At 40.8% G+C, this 25,942-nt stretch overlaps 1 protein-coding gene across 1 annotated transcript in view; it reads right to left on the reverse strand.

Annotated features, from left to right (window-relative positions):
• Nucleotides 1-9,402: 9,402 nt before the first annotated feature.
• The window catches only part of LOC5579328 (dolichyl-diphosphooligosaccharide--protein glycosyltransferase subunit 2), a 28,187-nt gene continuing 11,647 nt past the window's right edge, over nucleotides 9,403-25,942 (reverse strand). The window contains exon 3 of the mRNA XM_021840322.1: nucleotides 9,403-10,222. Within this exon, the coding sequence (XP_021696014.1) occupies nucleotides 9,867-10,222 (356 nt within the window). The 3' untranslated portion in view covers nucleotides 9,403-9,866. The remainder of the gene's footprint in view (nucleotides 10,223-25,942) is intronic.

Consider the following 25,942-nt stretch of genomic DNA (forward strand, 5'->3'; position numbering starts at 1 on the left):
TAGCATTAGGCGTTAATATTCGCGATACTATTCTATTCCATTCTATTCTAAGTGCTTGCACAACCAATATTGAAAAGCATCCTGGAAGTACCGATTTTTTTCCAGTATTTTCTTGTCTGCATTCAAATTTGCAACATATCCGTGATATGATACATTGTGCAGACTTGGATTTGAAGATACAGTCGACTCTCCACATCTCGATGTTCTATATCTCGATATCCCTCCCTATGTCGATGATTTCTTAGGTCCCTTCATTCTGCATACAATTTCTCTCTCCACATCTCGATATCCTCCTTATCTCGATATCTCCGTATCTCGATGTGTGCCTGTTGCTTTAACGTTCCCTATTTTCTCTCTGTATGTCGATATGACCAATATCAAAGGTTACTAGACCAAATTTTTGGTGTTCAAAACAAATAAGGAACGTGCAATGACGTTTGATTGTTTATTATTTTCTTGGTAACGGAGTGTTTTTCAATCTAGTATTCAATAAAAATGTGTTCTTTGTCTCGATCTCTCCCTATCTCGATGGTCCCTTCGATATCGAGATGTGGAGAGGCGACTGTAATTCAAACACAATACGGCTATCAAATTATCCACGTATGACTAACGTGATAAGCGCAAATACTCAAATACTTGAATTTTTAATTGAAGAAACGTTTCGTTTCAGGATGATAAATGTAATCGTTGGGAGTGGCGATGCTAAGAATGTTAATGCACACACCATATGTTGTTACTTTTCTTAGGATAGGACACAGGTATTTCTCCCATGTGCCCTGGCTTAGAAGCCTTGGCTTAATTGATTCTTCTCGCTCTCTGGAAAGACTTGAAGACCCATCCATAACGCAATAGTTACAAATGAACAATGGAAAATTGATCGACTTCAGCTCTCGGTTAAAAAATAATACCTGCAAAGAGTATATCGTAACAAAGTCACCAAATTATCCAAGTCGATTTTGCTATCCAAAGGGGCGACTTCCAGTTTCCTTTTCCAGTCGAACCATTTGAATATCAAATAAGATAGAAATATAACATAACTTTTCTTCTTCTAGAATTATTATTTGACTAATGCTCACTTTTAACACAATTATGATTCGAATTCTTTCCTGGCAGCACTACACAGTTTTTTTCCACATGAATATAAATACAGTCATCTCTTCCTTACTCGATATTGAAGGGACCGTCGAGTTAGGGAGGTATCGAGTTACAGAACACAAAAGCAGTGCAACTGCGTTCCAAGGGACCATTGAGTTTAGCCATGAAAACCAACTTTTACTATGGTTCTCTAGCTCGATATCGAGATACGGAATATCGAGTAAGGGAGAGATAACTGTAGGTACAAAATTGGATTTTCACTTCCACCAGCCACGATATTTCGACGAGTAATTTGATTTTTTTTTAACGAGAGACTAATCGATCAGTTTTAAAACTGGCTCAGCGTTAGTTATAATTGTAAAAATATTGATGAAATCCATTGAAAATTTGTTCTTGCACCAGTTGATTTGCAAACTCGTCAGCCGAATTGAAATTATACGCGGGGAGGGGAAAAAATCGTAACAGTTTCAACGTCTGTTCGCGCGCGCGGCTTGCTTCGACCCTCCACGTATTAAACTGATACAGTAGACTCTCTACATCTCGATGTTCTATATCTCGATATTTATCCTTATGTCGATAATTCCTTCGGTCCCTTCATTCTGCATACATTTTCTCTCTCCCTATCTCGATATCCTCCTTATCTCGATATCCCCATATCTAGATGTGTTTTTGGTGATTTTTGTTCCCAATTTTCTCTCCATATGTCGATATGACCATTATCAAAGGTTACTAGACCAAAATTTTGGGATTTAAAACGAATTAGGAACGCGATTCAAACGCACACAGCAATATCTAAATATCTTCCTTATTTAGAAAAAAAAATCTGCTGTAGTCAGTTTATAATAAAGTTACTCAGAATGATCTGAAATTCTGTGAACTATTTATACAGAATACCGGAAGATATATCAGGGACATGTTTATTTCATAAATCAGTTGATTGGTTTGCCCCTAGCTACGCCCGTGTTCCTCTTCTAGACCCAGCGAGCAATGAAGAATGAAAAGGCCATCGAAACACATTCAAATCCTATCATCGCTCACACCGCACTGGAGGAACTGAATATACGCGGCGATCGGTAGCGGCAGGTAGGTATATGAATCGACGACGTCGATGATGATAATCCACTGAAGACGAGTCGGAAGGCGGAGAGAAACATGATTTGGTTTTATGCTCATCGCGGCAAAGCGCGGAAGAACTGGACAAGCAACATAAACACATTTATCAGGCATGATACTAGCTGTACCGATCCATAGCATATGGAAGCACGCACGGCCATCCCTCGTGAGAAGGTGCGAAATTGTGGTTTGAGATTAAAATTTGATTATCGTCGGGGCCAAGTAGGAGAAATGATACGGTGTTCTTCTGTTGGTTCAACGGGACTACAGAGAGAAACTGGTCCAACCCTCTCATATTCATCTTATTTGAAAACAAATCATAATCTCAGCTTAGGAGGAGAATAACCATCATCGTTTTATAGTTTTTCAAAACCCGTTTTTCAATTTTTTTTTCAAAATGTAAGCATTAAAAAATAATCTATCATTGCATTACATTTACCACCTATAATGCGATGATAATTTTTGATGCAGATTTTCTTGCATTTGAACAAAAATATTGTTTGTTTTTAATTTTTGAAAATTGCTGATGATGGATTCTTGAGCATTGAGGCGAGGTAAACCTTTATTGAAATGTATGCGTATCGTTGATGATTGTTGCTAATGCATATCACATTTTGGAAGAAACAAAAATTAGTTTGTTTAGATACATCTCGCGCATAGTATCATACAGGCGCACAGTCAGTGACATAAGTTAGTAACTTCTGTAATTGAACAACTTTGTGGAACAGACCAACTTTCCACAACTTACCGTTTTCGAATTAAATTAAAAAGTCTCTCGGTTACTAACTTTAGTCTTTGAACAACCCTCTGAAACTAGTTAAAATAATTGCAATGTAATAATTTCCTTACAGGCAACATTTCAAGTTATTTGTAGTTCGTCATCCAAATTTCAGCCGATTCGGACTACCAGAAGATACAGCACCCCAAACTTGGGCATTTTGTATGGAAAAACAGCATTTGGTTACTAACTTATGTCACTGACTGTATCTGCAGTGATCGATTTCTCTTCGTCGATTTCCTTTTTGGAGTAGTACACTAATTACAATCGATTTTCGCTACATTTCACAATGCAGAACGACGAAGGACGATGAATACTTTCTACTGAATCACAGTCGAAGAAAGTCGTTGTGCTGAGTATTTTGCTTAAGAGAAAATCGATAAGAGAAATCGATCTTTGCAGTTCTCAGGGGATCTCCAATAACACTTCCTACGGATGAGAATTTACTACAGGAATTTCTCCGATATTTTCCATAGGAGTTCCACTAGGGATGTATGCGTAAACTTTATCTGAATAAATTGTAATACAGCTGAAGATGTTACTTGGGGAGGAATCCTTGAGATCTCCGGATTCTTCCCGATATTTCAAGGATTCCTCCCCAAGTAACATTTCCAGCTGTAAGACAATTTATTCAGCTAAAGTTTACTCATTTCAGCTGACTAAGCTGTTACTCAGCTACTAATGTTACTTGGGTCCGGCGATATCCCTTAAGAACTACTCCGGAGATTTTCTTCAGTAATTCTTCCCAAAAATATGCACTGGAGATTTCATCCAGAAATTCTTCAAGATTTTCTCCAGGAATTCTTTCTAGGTTTCCTACAGAAATTCCAACGTATTTACCGGAGATTTAGTTCAGGAATCCCTTCAAGGATTTCGTCTAGGAATTTCTCGAGATTTTTTCAAAGGGTTTCTCCGGGGTTTTTCTCCAAGAATTTCTAATAGCAGGATTGTTTCGGATAATTTTTACGGAGATTTCCACAAGAAATATCTCTGGGGATTTGCAGGAATTCCTCCGGAAATTTCAAGGATTGCTTCGGGGATATCCCCTGAAGAACTCATTCGGAGATTTTCTCAAAAATATCATCAGGGGATTTGTAGTAGCAATTCCTCCGGGGATTTCCCCCAGAAATTCTTCCGGGGATTTCGTCCAGGAATTCCTCCAGAAACTCCTCTGGCGAATTGCACCAGGAAATCTTCCGGAGATTTCTTCCAGGAATTTCTCAAGAGATTTCCAACAGCAAATCCTCTGGGGATTTCGTCAAGAAATTCTTCCGGGGATTATCTCCAGGAATTGCTCCGGGGATTTTTAGGTAGTCTCCGGAATATCTCCAGAAATTGTTCCGGAAATTTCCTCCAGAAATTGTTCCGGAAATTTCCTCCAGAAATTGTTCCGGAAATTTCCTCCAGAAATTCCTCCGGAATTTTTTTCCAAGAATTCCTCCAGTGATTTTCTCCAGAAATTTTATCGGGGATTTTTTCAGAGAATTCTTCCGTAGATTTCCTCCGGGGATTTTAAGGATTCTTTCGGGGATAACCCCCAAGAATTACTTCGGGATTTTTTCAATGAATTCCTCCGGGTATTTCCTCCTGGAATTCATCCAGGAAATTTTCCGACGATTTCCTTCAGAAATTCCTCCGGGGATTGGCTCCAGTAATTTCTCCAGGGATTTCCTCCAGAATTCCTCCAGAGATTTCCTCCACGAACTCCTCCGATAATTTTCTCCGGGGATTTTGTCCATAAATTCCTTTGCGGCAAATTCTTACAGAAATTCCTACGGGAATCCCTCCAGGAATTGCTCCGGAGATTTGCTCCAGAAGTTCATCACCTCATAGAGTTTCACAGAGGATTTGCTTTCTTCCAGGAACTTCTCAGCGGATTTCCTCCAGAAATTCATTTTATTTTCATTTTCATTTAATTTCCTCCAGAAATGCCTCATGTTTTTCAAGAATTCCTGTGGGAATTTTTTTTAGAGAACCACTAGGAATTCCTTTACATTTCCTCCATAGTTCCTCCTGTTTTTTTTCCTAATTTCTCCAGGAATTCTAGAGAGTTTCTGAAATAATTCCACTAGGATATTTCTGAAGCTACTCCGAAAAATTTCATACACTCTCTTCGAGAATTCCTCCAGAGTTCTTCAGGAAATGTCTCAAGAGTTTTTTTTTTTCGGGAATTCCTCTAGACTTCCTCCAGGATTTTTTTAGGTCCTTCCAGGATTTCCCCCAACAATTCCTCTGGGTTTCGACCAGCAATTCTTCGGAACTTCCACCGGATTTCCACTAAAAATTCTTTCAAGATTCTTTCAGAAAATCCTTTGGAAGTTCCACTAGAGATTTTTCTGGATTTCACCCAATAATTTCTTGTAAGTTTCATCGCAGCTCCATCGGGAATTTCTTCGAATTTTCTCCTTAGTTTTCCCAGGAATGTCTCCGGAGTTCGCCAAGCAATTACCCCGGAACATCTTCAGAAACTTTAAAATTGATTTAACAATATCTATGCTTGGTTTAACTATTTGGTATGATTGGTTCAACTACACAAAATAATTGAATCAACCATAGATATGATTGACTCAATATTAATATACAATCATGCCTACGGTATTATTGTTGATGTTGTGTTGTCAAAACCGTCAATATCGACATTGCAAAAATGCGACAAAATATAAATAAATATGAGAGCAGGAATTCAAACCACTATCTTGAGAGTGAGAGCGCATTAACTTACATCTACTCCAACATCGCTTGTTGGTAAACAGCGGTTTTTTGCGGTACAGCTCATAACGTTTCAAGGTAATAATGTGCGGAAAGCTAATTCAACAATAATATAATTGAAATATTCATGTGATCGAAGACAGAAAGAAACACAAAAGCGATTGGGCAAACCATACTGTCAGTTTAGAAGCACCGATAATATGCTTGTAATAATTGTATCCTGGCATGTTAAAGCAACTATCGGAAAAGTTATGTCAATCGTGCAAGAATTTTCTGCGTGCATGAATTCCTCAGCAGATCCTCCAGAGTTCCTTCAGCAATTTCTCCGGAGTTCTTCCAGCAATTCATCCGGAGTTTCGCCAGGAATTATTTAAGAGTTCCTTCAGGAGACGAATTCCATCCACAATGAGTCGAAAACAATAAAAATCGTGCTCGATAGTCGTCGATTTGGACTAAATGTTGCACATGTTTTTGGTATGGTAGAATAAGCGTTTTCCATAGAAAAATTGATCATTTTGACTCAAGTGTAACTTTTGAAAATGACCTATAAATTTTTGCAGGCACCTTATTTGAAAAACTCTAACTCCGAAACTGTTGATTTTAGAGAAAAATGTTGTATGAAGAAGTTGTAGTGAACCGTTTGGACTATAAGAAAAAAATATACACTGAAAAAATATTTTATTTATTTTCATAATAAATTCAAAAATTAAACTTAAATTTTAATTTACACAAAAACCTCATTTTTAATATTTTTTAAATTTTTACCATAGAATCTTGATAGTAAACAGATGTTTGAGACAAAGTTCCATGATGGAGAAATTTTTAATAAAAAAGTTTTTCTAAGGACAACTTTTGGTCAATTTTCAAAATTTTGATTTTTTTTTTGTCAAAACAAATACGTTCTGATGATACAGTAAGCATCTTTAAGTGATTCTAAGCCATAATGATTATATGAATAATTTCTCCAGAAGTAGCCATTTTCGAATTATATCGAGTTTAATGCAAAAAATATTATTTGAATAATAAAATAGATCATTCTCATTAGTTATTCGTGATTCTCCATCAAGGAAAATAAGTAAGTGGAAAGAAATATGGTCTTTACTCTCGAAAACGTATTATTATTAATGGAGAAACGCGAATAACTTAAGAAAATGGCTTATTTTAATCTTTAAACAATATTTTTTGCATTAAACTCGATATAATTCGAAAATGGTTACTCTCAGAGAAATTATTCATATAATCATTATGGCTTATAATCATTTCAAGATGCTTACTGTATCATCAGAACGAATAAAAACAAAAATCAAAATTGACCGAAAGTTGTCCATAGAAAAACTTTTTTATTAAAAATTTCTCCATCATGAAACTTTGTCTCAAACATCTGTTTACTACCAAGATTCTATGGTGAAAATTTAAAAAATATTAAAAATGGGGTTTTTGTGTAAATTAAAATTTAAGTTTTATTTTTGAATTTTTCATGAAAATAAATAAAATATTTTTTCAGTGTATATTTTTTTCTTACAGTCCAAACGGTTCACTACAACTTCTTCATACAACATTTTTCTCTAAAATCAACAGTTTCGGAGTAAGATTTTTTCAAAAAAGATGCCTGCAAAAATTTATAGGTCATTTTCAAAAGTTGCACTTGAGTCAAAATGATCAATTTTTCTATGGAAAACGCTTATTCTACCATACCAAAAACATGTGCAAAATTTAATCCAAATTGAAGATGATCGAGTTCTGTGACTGACCGATTTGACATGGAATCCGTCAGGAATCCCTTTAGAATTGCTTTGGGAATTCCTCCAGACTTCCTCCTGGAAATCCTCCAGAGCTTCGCCGGGAATTCCGTCCGAGTAACTTCGTTACTCCGTGCCTTCCTCCAAGAATTTATTTAGAGTTCTTCCAGGATTTGCTTCTGAGTTTCTCCAGGAATTATTTCGGTGTAACTCAAGGAATTACTTCTCTAGTTTCTCTAGAAATTTATCCAAGAATTCTTTTAAAATTTTTATCGAATGTTACAAGTTCCTTCATAGATCCTCTAGGAATTCCATCGGAGTGCCTCCAGAAATTTCTCGGAGTTCTTCCAGGAATTCCTTTGGAGATCCTTCAGAAATTTTCAGAAAGTTCCTCCGGGATTTCATACTTCCTTCAGGAATATTTACGAAGTTTCTCTAGAAAATATTCCGCAGTTCCTCCAGAAAATGTTTCGGTGTTCCGCCAGGAATTCATTTGGAGGTCCTACAAAAATTTCTTCAGAGTATGCCATGGATTTTTTTTCGGATTTCCTTCAGATTTCCTACGGAAATTCCTTTGGAGTTCCAGATTCCCTATGGAAATTCCTTTTGAGTTCCACTGGGAATTCTTTCGGGTTTCCGTCAAAGTTCGGAGTTTCCCCAGGAATTCTTCAGAGCTCCTTCAATTTTTTTTTTCGGAAAAATTCGGAATTTCCACTAGTAGTTCCTCCGCGAGTTTCTCCTAGAAGTCCTCAAGAGGGGCCGCATCATTCGACTACTCTACCTCGAGATGCTACGCGTATGCATTGGCGACATCTGGTTGTTTTAGTCGCGCTGATAATGATTGTACCGTGGCGGTCGTCGGTACCGTACATCGTTGATGACGAATAGTTTTTGGCACAGTGGCCGAAGTCAATGTTAGAGCCACGATAGCTTCTGACGTCGCTTTTGTCGAAGAAATGCCATTCATCGATCAAACCGTGGTCGATTTGCAATTCTTTCTGCTATGGTGATCTCCAGGTGTACCGATACGGGAGGTTGAGTTGGAAATAGGTGCTTTGAATTACCATATTCTTGGAGGCGTTAAAATGTAACAGTCGCAGGCTGTTCTCGTTCATCAGCTGGGAGGCGATGAACTTTACAATCGTCGGTCAGAACTCCTCTTCCTGGCCCACCTGAGCGTTTAAATCTCCTATGATGATTTTGACGTCGTGGCTTGGGCAGCTGTCGTTTGCTGCGCATAAAATGCATCTTTATCCTAATCAGTGCTTCTGGAGTTTGCACGTTGATTGTGCTAAAGTTAAAGAATCGGCCTTTAATTCTCAACTTGCACAGTATTTCGTTGACCGGCCACCATCCGATAACGCGCCTTTGCAAATCACCTATCACAATAAAAGCTGTTCAAAGCTCATGTGTGTGGCCGCTGCTCTGGAACATTCTGCTTCTTAAACGTTCGTACAATTAATTGCTCCTGCTTTACACACCTCATGCAGCGGATTGTTTGTGGATTGTTCTGATCCGTATTTTCTCGTTGACGTTCCTGTGCTGATAATACATTCTCTAATCCTTGAAAACCACCAGACACAGAAAAGGTCGTAAGTCAAAGACCCTAAACATACATCTGTTTAATAGGACATAATTGAAAAGCATCTGAATTGTTGACTATAATGTTAAGCAACGTTTACTATTTTCGTTCAATTTCACAAAAATGAAACTTTTTTCTTTTTCGCTCGATTTTACCTAAAATTTAGCCCGCTCCAAAAAGGTTGGGCAGGTCTGCCGTAATTGACGAGGAATTAAATAAATGAACAAACCTGAAGGTACTTACCATTAACGACAATTCCTAAAAATCATGCTTTGCACAATCACTTCAAGTTTACAGTGTTCTTTTCACTAAATGTTTCCTTCTCAAATTTTGCGTTAGTTCTAATTCTAATAGGGATTGGTCATCCAGAAAGCCCACACGTCATCTTCTACCGTTTGTCACTGTTTATTTCACTCCAACTTATTCGCACTTCAATCGGATTAGTATAACTCGTCATCCGTAAACTAGTTAGTTTCTCGTCTCCTAACAGACACTAGGATGACCAGAAATGAGATGTTCTTGGACGACGGAACGGCTTAAATTAATTCTTTCTTACCTTGCGTTTTGCTATCAGACTATTTCCGCGGGGGCACGCGACTTATTTCCACTAAAACTGAAAATGCCTTCCGGACGAATGATGTGAAATGCTGCTATTACCAACTCCAACTCGTGCCATTTGGTTTGACCCTCTTCTCTTGTGCTGCTGCTTCTGGCCTTCATATTCGAGGGAATGTTTGAACTCGTTTACGTCCAGTTAGTAGGACAGATTAGTGGTGCATCGCAATTTTAGGATTGAGACAGACGACGAATGTATTAGAAAAAAGAGAGATTGAAGGATATCACGCTCCGCTCACTTCTCCGAGCTTCGGTTGGCGATTGCCCTCAGCAGCCGATTGCCACAGAGGAAGGTGAACAGTGCCAACGGAATGAGGTACCGAATGGTTTCGAACATGTTCAGCTTCAGCCAGAACACACCGAACAAGGCCAGGATGGCTCCGAGCCCCAGGTGGAAACCGATCGCACTCAGCGAGAACGGGAAATTGCTGATGTTGACCCGAAGTTTGGCCCACAGCAAGAAGAGCAGGACGAGTGGTGCGATGCACAGACCTGTGAACAAGTCCGACACCATGCGGGGTGGGCGTTTTTCGGGGACACGGAATTGATGGACAATCTCCGGCAGAGGTTGGCGAACGGTGTTGGCGGTTTCTGAGGAATGGAGATAAAAAAGAAATATAAGATTTGAGACGATGGCAGGATTGTTTATTTCATAGATTTCGAGCTTTTAGCGATATGGTTTGTTCGGAGCAGTTTCTTTGGTATATTAACCCTCTAATACCCAATTTTTTATTCTTGATCTAAATATGATTTTCGTTATTTAAAATCCATCTAAACACGTTTTGCGTAATGAAGGTATCTATAGATGGAGGTATTTCTACCTATATTGTTTTCAGGATGTTTTCTATATTGTTTTCTGAGGAATCATAGGGAATCATTCGGGAGCATAGTTTTCTGAGGAATGTTAGAGAACCGTTATTGCTTTTAACCTTATTTAAAACCTCACCAATTCACCGAGGACCTGGGACATAGTCAGTTGTGACGTAAAAGTCTTTAGAGACGATATTCTTCGAAAGGGAAGTAAAGCCGTTGGTCTCGAGATGAACTAGTCTAAAAATCCTGTATAAGGCAGCGTCCATAAATGACGTAACATTTCTAGGCAAATTTTTGATATAAATTGCATGCAATATAAACTTCATTGTGTTTATTTTTTCCGTTGATTCTATTCTATTCTGACTGCCTGGCTGTTACGAACAAACCGTTCGGTAATTGTAATAAAAAATAATGGTAAAAGTGCTTCTTTAGTTCATTAAAAACATATTATATTTTGAAGCGAAATCTCACACATGATTTCAGCCGAATCATACAAATATTAAGGTAGAAGCACGATCTGTCCCAGTTGGCCTATTTCATCGCAGTTAATCAGCTCTGGTTTTGAATATCTTAGTGTCTTGATTACTTCCCAAGTTTCAGACGCGAATTGTGTTTAAAGCGTCTATAATTTAAAAAAATACTTAAGGCGCAATTGCGTCTAAAACTTTGTATGGAGAGTTTAAAATTGTCATATTTGAAATTCAGACTCTTCCCGGTGTAACTGACTACCGTTTTGTCTCAAATTCCCAACATACTCAAATTCCGAACACTTAGTTTTTGTATGGCGATTTGGTTGACAATATCTATGACAATGTTCATTCAGTACCACACAAAATGTTTCACTTAAATATGTCACCAAATAATCATGAAATGGTAGTCATTTACAATTAGGGCTGCACAAATATCAATATTATCGATATTATCGGCTCGATTTTATCGATACGTTATCCGATATTTGCCGACCCGATATTTTCCGATATCGATAAAACTATTGTCCGTCCGATAATTAGGACAACACTCAATGATTTTGTTGAAACTAGTTTGGAATTTTAGATATCCGTTAAATGTAACATACCATAATTACAAAATTCAAATATTTGACTTCATAATACAACAGTTGGTGTCAAATGAAGCCAGAATAGTCGATATTGCTTGAAAATCCCTTTATTAAAAATTATCGGGTATCGATACCGATAATGTTAAATCTGATATATCGCCTCGACGATACCGATATTTAATCAATTGGATATCGCCGATACCGATAAATCGTCCTTGTGCACAGCCCTATTTACAATTCAATTTTAGCGTCCTCAAATTTATTTTATACCTCGGGAGTAGTGATGATTCTCTAGTTCGGGGTCATTGACACCAACTCAGATAAATTTATTTACGAAATAGTTCATTTGAATACGATTTATTCATGCTGTTCGGAATTTGAACCAAGGTGTTCGGAATATGAGACAGAATGAAGACAGTGTTCGACATTTGAATCAAAATGTTGTTCCAAACTTTATCGTAAAAACAATACTAAACAAGTTTAAATAAACATTTTTATTGGCACACCCAAAAACTTACAGTTGGACTTTGCGAAGAAATCAAAATTTACACAAATAGCAAGTAATTTATGCCTAGCAGATGCATTTAAAGTCACTGTTGAGCTTAAGTGTTCGGAATATGAGTCAAAACGGTACGCAATTATTGCTTTGAAAACGATTGTAATTGCAACTAAATACCGTTTTGTCTCAAATTCCGAACAGACTCATATTCCGAACACCCGGTTTTTGTATGGTGATTTGGTTGAAATGTTTCGCTGAAATATGGGTTTTATCATTTATTTATTTATTTATTTATTTATACCTAGTGGCCGTCGTGTTCCAGTAGTGGATCAACGGATGGAAGCAGTTTTTGATGTATAAAAATGAAGAACAGTCCCAGAGATGATCTTTATGCTTCATTCGAAAGATATTAGTAGCTGTTCCGAGGAAATTTATTCGAATACATTGATAGGAGCTATTTTTGAAAATAAGTGGGGTATTAAGGAATTACCCATTCTACTTCTTCTAAGTTTCTAAACGGATCGGTCTATGCCCTTATATATTTCAATTTACTTTTGTCTGGTGCCGTGAAGTAGAATTGCTGTATAAGAGTTAAGGGAGTCTTTTTTGTTAGTCACTGAATATAATTAAAAATTATTAATCTCGAAATAAATAAGTGTTATTTCTAATGTAGGTATTGATAATATTTTGAAATATTTTCGTTCACATAGGCAAATGCTTGGAAATAGGGATAAATAGCTTATTTGGAAATGCATTTAGAGCTACCGTCGTTGGGGGTGACAATGGATCAAAAAGGCATATGTTTTTTTTTTTGTTGTTTTTTACAAGGGGGAAATCTGCAAACAGATCCCCTGAGAAGATAACTCAGGGAATGCGGGGATGACGCACCAACGACGACCCGCTAAAACCAGCCTATGCACTGTGCATGAGCAATTCATTTAGAATTGCTCAAGTGGTGAACAGTGCATCGACATGACCCTTGGACTCAGACCCTCATCTCCCCGGAACCACCTTACGGTATTTCTTCGGGAAGGGACCAGTGCATATAGCACAACACGTGTAGCAGAAGTAGCCTAGGCAAACTGCTTCTCCTAGCCGACTTAAACAATGTTACAAGGGACCAGCCTCGGCAGGGCTAATCCTCTGCAGCCAACTCTTGGTCGGCGCGCCATAGACGCTGCAATTCTAACATAATGTGAGTGACAGCCGTAGTTACTGCATTCCAGCACTCGGCATCCGCACACATTCTCTCTATAATATTGTCGGGGGACGTGTCCCCTCCGCATGTAGTGAGCATGCGACCTCTCACAACAATGAAACGGGGGCAATCGAACACGACATGCTCCGCTGTTTCCTCTACACCAGCACAATTGGGGCACGCAGGAGATTCTGAGTGCCCGAACCTATGCAGGTACTGTCTATAGCAACCATGTCCTGACAGAAACTGCGTCAGGTGGAAGTTCACTTCCCCATGGCTTCTATCATACCAATCTGACACATTTGGTATTAGTCGATGGGTCCATCTACCCTTAGTGGAGTTATCCCATTCCTGCTGCCAGCTTCTGAGCGTTTCCTCTTTACACGTGTCGCGGACTCCTCTGGTACCCCTTTGGTTGAAGCATTGAACATCTTCCTTGATGATGAGCCCGATGGGCGTCATCCCGGCTATGATGCACACGGCCTCTTTAGATACCGTCCGGTATGCACTTGCTACTCTTAAGCACATTATCCTGTACGTGCTTTCCAACCGCTTTAGGTTTCTGTTCGTTCTAAGCGCTTTTGACCAGATTGGTCCTCCATACCTTAGTATGGATAGCGCCACGCTTGCCAGCAGCTTGCGTTTGCTGGGAATTACAGCAGAGCTGTTAGACATCATCCTCGAAAGCGCTGCTATAGCCGTAGACAGGCTTCTTCCTTGCTCTTGACTTATCCTCTTTCTCCCCCTTTTAATGATCGACTACAAAAGAGAAGCGATTTTACCCACACACAAAGTGAGCGTACGAGCTCTGCGGGATGAAGAGTTCACACGTTTGGGTTTTGTTATTTTCATTCCCACAGTGGGGAAGAGCTTGTTTTGACAACCTCAGTGCTTAAAAGAGAAGGAGATTATTTTTTCCCTTTCTCAGTTAGGGGGAGAGCATGTTTTCCCATTTCTCAGTTCGGGGAAGAGCATTTCCAGACAGCTCTTCGTTGTCTCTTTGTAGCTCTTTGCACAAAAGGGCAAAGAGGACAGCGAAATCATGCTCTTGTGTTGACGGAGAAACCAACCTCAGTTCATCCCAAAAGCAATGATGATGTGTTTGCAGAGCCTCGCAGTAAGCTAGAGCTGTCAAATGGAAGATGTGCGTTTGGATAGAGCCAACGTTTCTCTCCGCTCTCTCAGCCCCGGATTATTCAACCAACAGCGAATGCTGGTTCATAATTGTTGTGAGCGTACGAGGTCGCTTCATCTATCAGATCAAGATGAGCAGAATAAAGCCTGGCCGTAGATGCCCTTTTACAGGCATATTCAACGTGGCTAGCGAAGCTCAGCTTGTCATCGATCATTACCCCAAGATGCCTAAGGGATCGCTTGGACTCTATGGTGCAATCACCTACCGAGATAAGCGCCCGTTGCTCGGACCTGCGGTTGTTGACCACCACCACCTCAGTCTTGTGACGGGCCAGTCCTAGTTTCCTAGACTTCATCCATTCCTCAACCAGGGAAATAGAGTGCGCTGCTGTCAACTCTACTTCCTCCATCGATTCACCATAGACCACTAGGGTGATATCGTCGGCGAAGCCAACAATCTTAACACCCGTCGGAAGGGGCAGCCTCAGTACGTCATCGTACATCGCATTCCATAACAGCGGGCCCAGGATTGATCCTTGAGGTACTCCCGCGGTAATTCGAACGCTTTTCTGCCCCTCATCTGTGTCATACAGTAGAATCCTACCATCAAAATAGCTTTCTAGAAGCTTACACAACTGCACCGGTACCTTGAGGCGGTGAAGCGCGTGTGCTATTGCTTCCCAGCTTGCGCTGTTGAACGCATTCTTCACATCTAGAGTGACAACCGCGCAGTAACGGATGCCGCTCCTTTTATGCTCGATTGCCACCTCAGCTGTTTGAACGACCGACTGGATGGCGTCCAGAGTAGATTTACCTTTTCTGAATCCAAACTGGTTGTTGGACAGGCCGTCCGCACTCTCCGTATACGGTACTAGTCTGTTGAGAATCAACCTCTCCAATAACTTGCCCGTCGTATCTAGTAGACAGATAGGTCTATACGCCGACGGGTCACCTGGTGGTTTCCCCGCCTTTGGTAGTAGCACCAATTTCTGTCGCTTCCATACATCCGGGAAGATTCCTTGATCAATGCAGCGTTGCATCGTGGTTCTGAACATGTCCGGATCCGTGTTCACTGCCGCTTTTAAGGCAACATTCGGGATACCATCGGGTCCCGGTGCCTTGTTTGACGCGAATGATTTCACGACTTCTGCCAGCTCTTCGTTCGTCACTCTCGCCACTTCTTCTCCTTCATCTGCCGCATACGGCGCTGGGGGCCATGGGCTTATGGGATGGTGCGGGAAGAGTACATCGATTATCGATCGCAGCAACTCGGGCGATTTCTCTTGGGGCGCTATGGCTCCTTTGGTCTTAGCCATTACCACTCTGTAGGCGTCACCCCATGGACTAGAATTGGCACTCTCACATAGACTTTCAAAGCATGCCCGTTTTCGACTCTTGATTTCCTTTTTGAGAGCCAACTTTGCCTCTCTGAATGCTGCACCGCGTTCCTCTCTTTGTGCTTCTGTGCGTGCGCGTTGCATTCTTCGTCTAGCCCGAAGGCAGATTGCTCGAAGATTTGCAATTGATTCGCACCACCAATACACTGGCGGCCTGTTCTCTCTAGGAGGGGCTTTTCTCGGCATGGAAGCATCACACGCTCGTGATATCACAGCAACTAGCTCTTCACCGTTTAGGTCCAGAGTGTTCCGTTCGCGCCTCAGGGCTTCAGTGAATACTTCGCCGTCGAAGCGCGCTGTTTTCCATCCTCGGGCTTGGGTCGAGTTACATCGCGCTGCCTTCTGCCCGCCTGGTATTATACTATAGCGAATCGATTGATGATCGCTATGAGTATAACCGTCATCAACGCGCCAGTTCATAGTACCTAAAAGGTTAGGACTACAAAACGTCACGTCGATGATCGATTCTGCACCATTTCTGCGGAAGGTACTCACTGTACCCACATGTGCCAGCTCTACATTTAATGCGGCCAGGGATTCCAACAATAGCTGGCCTCTTTGATTGGTGCAGCGGCTACCCCACTCCACTGCCCATGCATTAAAGTCGCCAGCTATCACTACTGGCTGCCGATTAGCTAGTTCGGCCATCATCCTGTCAACCATGTGGGAAAATTCCTCAATCGACCACCTTGGTGGCGCGTAACAACTGCAATAGAACACGCCGTTGATTTTTGCTATCGCAAAACCGTCATTTGAGCTAGAGACTACTTCTTGGATTGGGTATCGTCCTGTCGTCCCTATAGCTGCTAGCTGTTGAGACCTATCCGCCACCCAGTTCCCGTTGTTGGCTGGTATGCGGTATGGGTCCGATAATAACACCACGTCAGTCTTGGTTTCCGAGACTGACTGCCAAAGCAGCTGCTGGGCTGCATCACAGTGGTTTAAATTTAACTGTGTTACTTCCGTTTTGGCTGCTTTGATACTCCGCTTGTGCCCGGACATTTGGGTCCGCCCGTTAAGTGTCCGTTGTCTGCTCTGTCGACACATATTAGGCACTTAGCGATTTGCTTACAATCGCTTGCCCTATGGCCTTCAGCGCCGCATTTTCTGCACATCTTACTTCTGTCGGGACCATTGCAATTCCACGACTTATGGCCCTTCCCGAAACACTTGAAGCAAACTTCAGGAGGCTGTTGTATGCTCAGCCGGCAAACCGACCAGCCTACCTTGAGTATGCCCAAGTTCTTCGCTTTGTTGGCCTCTGCGACCGGCAGCCTGATTGCCGCCACCTGGGTGCCCTGCGGGCCCTTTCTAAGGTGGATGGCCTTACTGGCTACGTCGATGTCACACTGCTCTTTGAGGGCAGCCGAGACCTCCGCTGCATCGGTGACCTCATCCAGATTTTTACACTGGAGAGTCGCTTCAGCAGTAAGGGATCTTACATCAACCTCGTCACCAAGTACTTCTTGTGCCAGTTGCTTATAGACTGCACCCTTTTCCTTGACGTCCTTCTTTAAGACTAGGATCATTTCACCAATCCTAGTTCGCCTTATGCTTCGCACGTCTGCGCCCAATGGCGATAGCTTCTCTGTGCTTCGCATCGCCTTCAGAACCTCGGCGTATTTTGCTTCCTCTGTTTTGATAACGAGGGCTTCGCCTAAATTCCTACGTTTCGCTGTTTTCGGTTTAGCGCTCTCCTTGGGCTCCGTTTTCGGTTTCCTCTGTTTTTTCTTATTTCCAACTCGTATCCACGGGTTGCTGTTGCCTTGCGCCCGTGGTTCCTGTGGATGCACTGCCTGGTTCCGGTTAACCCGTGGCTCCTTTTTCTTGGCTTTCTTGGCCTTAGGATTGGTGTTGGCCTCTCCTTTGTTGCCATGTCCTCTTGATCGCGGGGCTTGGCTCGTGCCAGCTTTTCCGCTTTGGAGGACGGCCGCGTAGGTCACTTTTCCCTTAGCAACCATACGTCTTTTCGCCACGTATTCATCCCCGGAAGCTTCCCTCTTCCGCATCGCGTATCGAATAATATCATCAGATATATTCGCGTTGCCTGTGAAGGAAAACACTTCGGTCTGACACGACCTAGTGTCTTTTTGGCCTTCTACCTTGCCCAGTTGTTCCTTGGCTTTCTCGTAGTCCTGCTTTGCAGCTAGGACTGATTGTCGCAATTTCAGTAGACTTGTTTTCAAGTCTTTGCTGATATTTGTTTTGCTTTTAACATATTCGATGATGACATCAAGTTGCTCAGCAGCTACCTGCATTTTAGGGAGGTACTCCCTATTGCGATCCATGGCCTCGATTAGTCCCGGGCCATCGGTCACCACACATGTTGCACTGGAGCGGCCAGTGCTTGCCGTCGTCACAGTATCTAGGCTTTTGCCCACACTGTTTTCAATAAAGTTGGTCGCCTCCTTCCTTGGCGGGAACCTTAGCCGGTTACTGATAGGTCCAGAAGCCTCTCCTTCACATTCCGCTAGTTGTTTGTTTTGGTTGATCATCTCTTATGGGTCCCCCTAAGAGCCGCTATCCATCTCCGCTGGAATAGTCGCCTTTATAATCCCATGGTTATCTATGCAAGCAGGGAGGCCATGCTAGGGTTGACATAGTCCTTTATGGGGTACTATGTTCAGAGCCGGATCGGCGCAGGTCAGGTAATGGCATCTGAGCCTACTCCCGCCCAGTTGGAACAACCAGGCGACGGATTTGGAACGTACTCTAAGGCCTGCCACGGTTTTACGGGACGGGGGCAGCCTGCGCCATTAACCCACTCGCCGTTTCGGGCCAGTGTCACCCGACCCTACTAAGGGAGTAGAATGTCGCCGCTGTCAGCCTCAAAGCATATTATCCAGTACATATACCGTTACTTGTCCTTTGTCGTGCGCTGCCAGTATACATAATTGGGGCCGTACTGGCGTTGGTCCCAATGTGCTCGAAGCACTCCTACTCGTAATTCCATGCCTTGTCCGTTTGTATCGCGACCAGTATGCCATAATCAGGATCTCACTGGTATCAATCCTGATGTGCCGGTTGGCACTCCTGTTAGTTTGGGCTAGGGTACTTTAAGCGGCACCGGTCGCTGTGACAGAGTTGCATTCGGATTTTTGTGGTTTTTATGAAGGTTCATCAGAGCCCACTGCGAACTTCACCACATCCTGGGCAACTCCCCAACTCGCAGAGGTCCTGGGGGGGGGTCCGTTAAGCCCCTGGACTGTCGTCCCTGCTGCCCCAACAAAAAAAAAACGCACGCATAATGCGAAGCCATAAGGGTGAAAAATTTAAACTAATTTACAACATCCTTATAATCCCACCCTTATTTAGCCTCAGGTTTGAGACTGAAGAAGGGAAGCCGATTGTCTCGGAGAAACACAAGGTCACCTGCACCAATGCTCCGGGTAGCACAGGAAGGGCACAATACTGTAGAGGGCGCCCTGGTACTCCACAGGCTCCGTTTGCGGTTAGGTTTTTTTTTTTTTAGACCCCCCTAACCATTCATTCTTAGGCACGGTAAGCTTAAAGCGGCATGAATTAGGGGTCACCTGTGAGATGGACTTATACCACCGGAACAGGCAGTCCGTAGTGTTAATTCTTAGCCAATTGAAACAACCGCTACCGACACTACACGGCTATCTAGGCTGTTCGGGAAAAGGAAGTTAACATTGATGATTAACTCCTGACGTGCCCAAACAGCCCGTAAAAAGGCATATGTACGATTCGTTTATTGAATAACTATCGCAATTTAGCTCCAATAAACTTCAAATTTGGTGTGTATGTACTTCGATGAAAATGAAAAATGACCCAATCTCACCCCATAGAGGGGGTGACATTGGGTCACTGGAATTGAAATAACTTGTTTATGAGAATATTATTGCAAAACCATTCACAGCTTAAAAATATTGATGAAATACAATGCAAACAAGACGAAAAGATTTCTAAGATGCTTCACAAGTATGATAAACCCACTTAAAAGAACGATTTTACCAAAAATTTGAAAAGCTATGAGAAAATATATGAGACCCAATATTTATCGTCAAGTTTACATAAATATTCCTGTTTTGTTTCCCTCAAATTATCTTCAAAGTCTCATCCCCATTGCCATAAAGCCTATTCATCTTTCCCAGAGGTGTACTAAAACAGTGATTATTTTAAACCTTCGCAAATAGTTATATTACGGTGCGACATTACTCGATCAATACATTTCAGGCAGATGTTGACGTCATAATCCCGGTATTCCAGCGATCCAACTCATTCGTACTTTTCTGAGATGTTTCTATTATATGAAAACACTAATAAATAGTTAAATAAAAAAAAATCCATTTGATAAAATTTTACGATGGTGCTGCGCACGAAACACAGTTGCTGGTTTGAGAAGTTGTCAAAATGCGTTGCATTGTTATTCAATGCACGGAATCCTCAAGTAGACTTGTTTGATGTTCAGAGATGCTGTATTTAGAAAGAATAAACTCATCTTAATGAGGAATGAGAACACCCGGCACCGTAAAATGTCAAAAAAGTGGTCTTGCAATTTCATTTACTATCGTTCTTGCTTGACCCAATCTCACCCCCATTTTCAATGTTTTAGACATCGTACCGAAAAAAATGAAATTTTTGTGAAAAAATCAATTTGATTCCGGAAAATACTTGTGAAGTGCAATGAAAAGACTTTCAACCTTCTACTAATACAACTATAGAGGTTAAAGTACATGCGTTATACTTTGCACAGGAGAAATTTTATGTTGTAAATTTTATCTAGTTTCAACATACAAGTTTAGTGATATAGTAAACAAAATGTGATGAATTATGTGTAATAATGTGTTCCCTAACATATGAATGATTAATTCTAGTTATATCAGCGTTATTAGCTGAAATATTTCGTAAATCATAATTTTCCGTTTTGACCCAATCTCACCCCCTAGACCCATTGTCACCCCCATCGACGGTATTTATCCTTCTAAGCAGTACCTAAATGAATAATTTTAAGCAATTTTATTTCGAAAAAAATTTATGCTTCGTGGCCATGTGTTTAGCGTTGTCAGAAATTAAGCGCATGTGTGCGATTCCTGCTTCATACTATAACACTTTTTGGTGGGAGTTTTTCCAAATGCGACACTGGAGGTTCTTTGCAAGTCCGTGGTTTAGTGTGGTGCTTCCTTCATAAGGCAAATTTGTCACTTCTCCTATCCAAGCTGAATTTCCCCTTAAATATGGTAGGTAATTCACAAGATAGCTTCTAGGATTCGAAAACTTGAGATTATGATCCTGTTCTATTTTAGTACAAACATCTTTTCAAAATGATTGTATGATGCACTGATATCTTGTTTCAAATGTTTATGAGAATATATGAAAAATGAAATAGTTAAGATTAAACGATTTATTTTTGAAGCAATTCATGAAAAATTGCTATCGATGTATCATCAGCTATAGATTGAAGAAAACCTATGAAATTCTCGCATAATTTATGATCTCGCCCTAAAATCCATTGGTAACCATCTGTGTAGCTCGTTGTTTCTGAACATTTGTAAGGATTTACACGTTATTTAACAACTGTATCGTGAAGAAAGGATCATTCTCTACCTGCCAGAGGGGTTGGTTTGGATGCTTATTCCTTAATTTGCTCAGAAACAACGAGCTACACACGTGGTTACCAATGGCTTTTAGGGCGTTATCCCAGATCATGCGAGATTTGACGTTTAAGCGGTGCCGTGTTATTTATGTGACCATGGAAACTAGTAAATTCGGCACCGCTCAAACGTCAAATTAGTGAACTCGTGCATTGGTCCATAGTAATCGACTCTAGAAATAGACGCCGCGAGAATAGCAGGACTGTCTATTGTTCAATTATAGACAAACAGGCAGTTGCTTAAATTTTGTGTTGAACATTTTTTCCATCCCTTAACACCCCATTTTACGGTACTTGATGACATGATGAAGATTTGCGTAAAAAAGCTTTTCAAAAGATAAACTATGCTTTGAAATATATCGTTTTGACTGTTTGCGACTACTTTTCGATACACTCCTTATTCAGTATAAGCTATTTTACGAGACGTTCGAATAACGTTGAGCGGCCCCATTGTTAATGTTCAAAAAAAACTAGCTTGACATATGAATGACGCTGATCACATTTCTGTTAGTGATGCTTTTTACGTCTCTTTCTGGGCATGTTTCTACTCGGTTTCCATGGTTGATGTTATTAGCAGATAAAATAAATTCTTCCCCACCCGCAGATTTTAATTTTACATGCGAAAATCAAAAAGCATGTTGCATAGACACCAGCGCCATTGCCGAATGAGCTCCTTCCAAATGTGGCGATTGAAAAACGTAAACAAATGGGCCCGCCAGGAAGTTTCAAAGTTGGTAAACAAACGAAAAACATATGATTCGAAACGTCTCGTCAAATGGCCTATTATTTGAAAAATATGTTTTATCATTTCTCGGGATGCTTATTCAAAACAATGTTCCGAATACACCTATGGGCTTAAACGCCCCTAAGATGTTTTGACCGTCATTTCTTAGTTTCGTCCCACTGTGCAACTCTAGTCGCGATGTTTCAATTTGTTGTTAGTACACGTGTGGTAGATTTGCATATCTTACAGTAGGCCGTGTAATTGAAAGTGATCATTTTCATTCAAGTTGTCAACATCACATTGGCGACGAGTGAACCCAGTTTCGATTGAAGTTCATCAAAATTCGGATTGCACATCAAGGGAAGAATATTTCAAGAGAACAGCAGTAGCGTGAACCTCTGATCCGTCGACGACGAAATAGTTCGATATGCAATGTATTTAATGCAACAATTGGAAAATGGATTGTTATAAGTACATGTGAGTAAGTTTTCTAAAAAAAAAAACTTCACCTTAGAAGGGAAGTTGCCTTAGCGGCGGATTCGATCCGTCGGGTCAGGCTGTTAAAAAAAGTTCGCCTCAAGAGGGAATTAAATTGCTCGCCTTAGAAGGGAGCAGCCGTAGCGACAGTTTCGAACTGTCGGGTCCGGTGGAAGAGGAAGTTAAGTGCTCACCTTAGAAGGGAGCAACCGTAGTTCCGTAGCGACGGATACGATCCGTTGGGTCCGGCCAAAATTGAAATGCTCGCCTTAGAAGGGAGCTGCCGAAGCGACAGTTTCGAAGTGTCGGGTCCGGCGGAAGTTGAAAATATGCTCGCCTTAGAAGGGAACAGTTTAAATGACAGTTTTGATTTTTTTCAGGAAAGTGCTCACGTTAGTAGGGAGCAGCCTACTATTGTCGAGTGATCGTGAAAATGTATGGTCTATTGGGAAATTGGCAAAACTATTCAGAGACTTCTGTTTGCAGCAATAAAAAAATAGAAAATGTAAAACTCGCATACTCTGAGATAACGCCCTAAAAGCCATTGGTAGCCACGTGTGTAGCTCATTGTTTCTGAGCACAAGAAAGAATAAGCATCCAAACCAACATAACGGGCAGGTAGATAATGATCCTTTCTTTGCCATAGCGTTGTTAAATAACATGAAAATCCATTCAAATGCTCAGAAACAACGAGCTACACACATGGTTACCAATGGCTTTTAGGGCGAGATCAGAAGTTATGCGAGATTTGTGCAAGCTTTACGGTGAACATTGACAATTGATAAGTAACGAATACAATCTGGAGCCTTCAGTTAATAAAACGTAGGAAGAATGAGGAATCCCTACTGAATCCACAGCGAAACTGTTTCAAAGATGTTCATTTAGCTACTAATCCGGATCAAAAGTAGCCGCAATATAGAAGTTAATTGGAACAACTCTTGGAGAACATCGTGGAGTATTTCCAAACGGTATTTCGCAGCGACTGGAACTCTAGGTACCCCTTCACGTACTTTGAGAGGAACTGATAAGTGAAAATTGTCGAGTCCTATGAGAAGTATCGGTTGAACATGTTTAAATTCTTCCACGGGCAGCTCTCGTAAGTACTAGGAGATATTGCTATCCCACGGTTTGCGTTGGAAGAACCAGACTGTTGAATGTATGTGTTTCTTTAGAATGCGATGAAGACCACGAACCAGAGCTAGCCATTTCGCGCGAAACATTACTAAAGGACCTATGTACAAATGAGAGGCTCTCTTTGTTTACTTTCTGTTTGTTCAATAACTGAGTCACATTAACCTCTTCTGGTGCGTTTTTTGTATGAAACGATAGTCAAGGAAATTGCCTTTCGATCTGTAGTGAAAAACTTCCCACAAGCTTTAGTATTCCACTGTTATAATCGAAAGAGAGCGAGAGAGGAGAGAATCTCTCATATGTACATAGGTCCTTTAGTAATGTTTCGCGAGATTTCATTTTGTTAAGAGGTGGCTCATAGTTCACCTGCTTAATCTGAAACCTTTCCAAGATTTGCCAGCTGAGCGATTGGTTTGCTGTCACATGAATGTACATTTTCTATTGAAGGAAAGGAGATGTGGTAGATTTGCATATCTTACAGTAGGCCGTGTAATTGAAAGTGATCATTATCATTCAAGTTGTCAACATAGAAACATCACAACACTGATATGAACCATGAAGTAATAAGAACCTCGAACAAGTTTTTAAATTTACTATCCCCGTGATGATTGACTAATCATGAATGCTTTTTATTATGTGCGTTTTGCTCCCTCTCAATCCAACCGCAACCGCATCGATAACCGTGCGCATAACAATCGCAAAATTCTTACTTGTCGTAAATTTTTAATCATGAGTTTGTAGTTCTTACTGTTTGTGCCATGGTAAAATTCAATGCTCAAGATATTCAAAGTAGTGGCGTTATCTATTCAATTTGACTCTCTGATGTTGTATTTTAACTGCAACACTGTTCTCAGTAATTGTAATTGTAATTGCTCGATCCACACCCTGGCAGACATCCGTCCGCCTATCTAGACACGGGCTAGGTGAGAACCTACCAAGCCTCCCCCGTTAACATGTCCTATACCGTTTAGCACACCGGGATCTTCCACAAGCAGGCGCCGGTATTTAAAGCGGTCCCACAAGTTTCAGATACATTAAATAGATATAGTCCCTCTGGCACTAAACCGAATAGCGCCCTCCACATCATCACCAGCACTGCCCATCCCGCGCGCCAACAAAATGCCGGAAGTAGCGTGCCGTGTAGCACATCAGATGTTTTACACAGCACACCACCTCCGACACCATGCTCAACGTACAGCAAAGACAGCGCTGATAAAAAGCGGAATGCGTCATTCGATTCAGTACCAGAGGGACTATAAATGTAACGAAGAGGAAATGAAAAAGATAGTAGAGATGGTTTGGCTGTTGGATTGCTGAAACGAGAAGAAATAAATAAAGTTATTACGTTAACACGTGGTTTTTATAGTTAAATAAATGTATCGATAGTTTCTCATCTGTTTCTTTTCCGTATCGTAGTTGCGTCGATTATATCCAACTCGAGTTTTATCGTCTCCGCTCGGGCAATGAGGACCGCGATGAAATGAAAATATAAAAATATGAGCATTAGTGTTTATCTATTATTTAATGTGGTTCTCATTTGCTTTCCAATACCTAAGTAACATGTGAACTCTGCCTCTATCAGAAAATTCTAATAAATTATAATTTATCCTCCTACACTTCCCTAACACAAAGTATCTCTATTAAATAAAACATTTACAAGTGCAAAAGCGCAAATAATAACCAAACAAATACCCCAAAATTCTTTCTCATTGTACGACAAACATTTCAAAACAATTACGAAATGCTAAAATTCAGCAATAACTACCCTCAATAAAACTTTCATTCAATCACCCTTAAAATACCTACACAGTCATCAGTAGACCCTGCACTATAATAACCTCCTAATATAACGCAGAGCTAAAAATGCTCTCTTGCGTTACACAATCTAAACAAGAAGCCATTTTCAAATACTTCCCATAATTTGTGCGCGGCAAAACAGATTCCACTTTCTACATAATGTAACCCAGCGATAACAGCTGCCCAACTCTCCAGATCTGCGCCCTCCAAGTTCCAAGGTGCTGCTGCCTTACGTTGAAAACTTCTTTCCTCAAAGTCTGTCTATCAATTCCGAACTCTATTGCATTCTACCATACCAATCAGACCCTATTCCTGACTAGACACAAAGTCATAACCCCAATGTGATGGATTTACCCAGTAAATCCACAACCTTGTCATAACCCCTTTTACGTTAAGCAATCCTCGAGAGTCATCCATATTGATGCTTGGCAAAAAAAAAAAAAAAAAAAAAAAAAAAAAATATATATATA

The sequence above is a fragment of the Aedes aegypti genome, chromosome 2 (assembly GCF_002204515.2).
Source record: "Aedes aegypti strain LVP_AGWG chromosome 2, AaegL5.0 Primary Assembly, whole genome shotgun sequence".
NCBI lineage: Eukaryota > Metazoa > Arthropoda > Insecta > Diptera > Culicidae > Aedes > Aedes aegypti.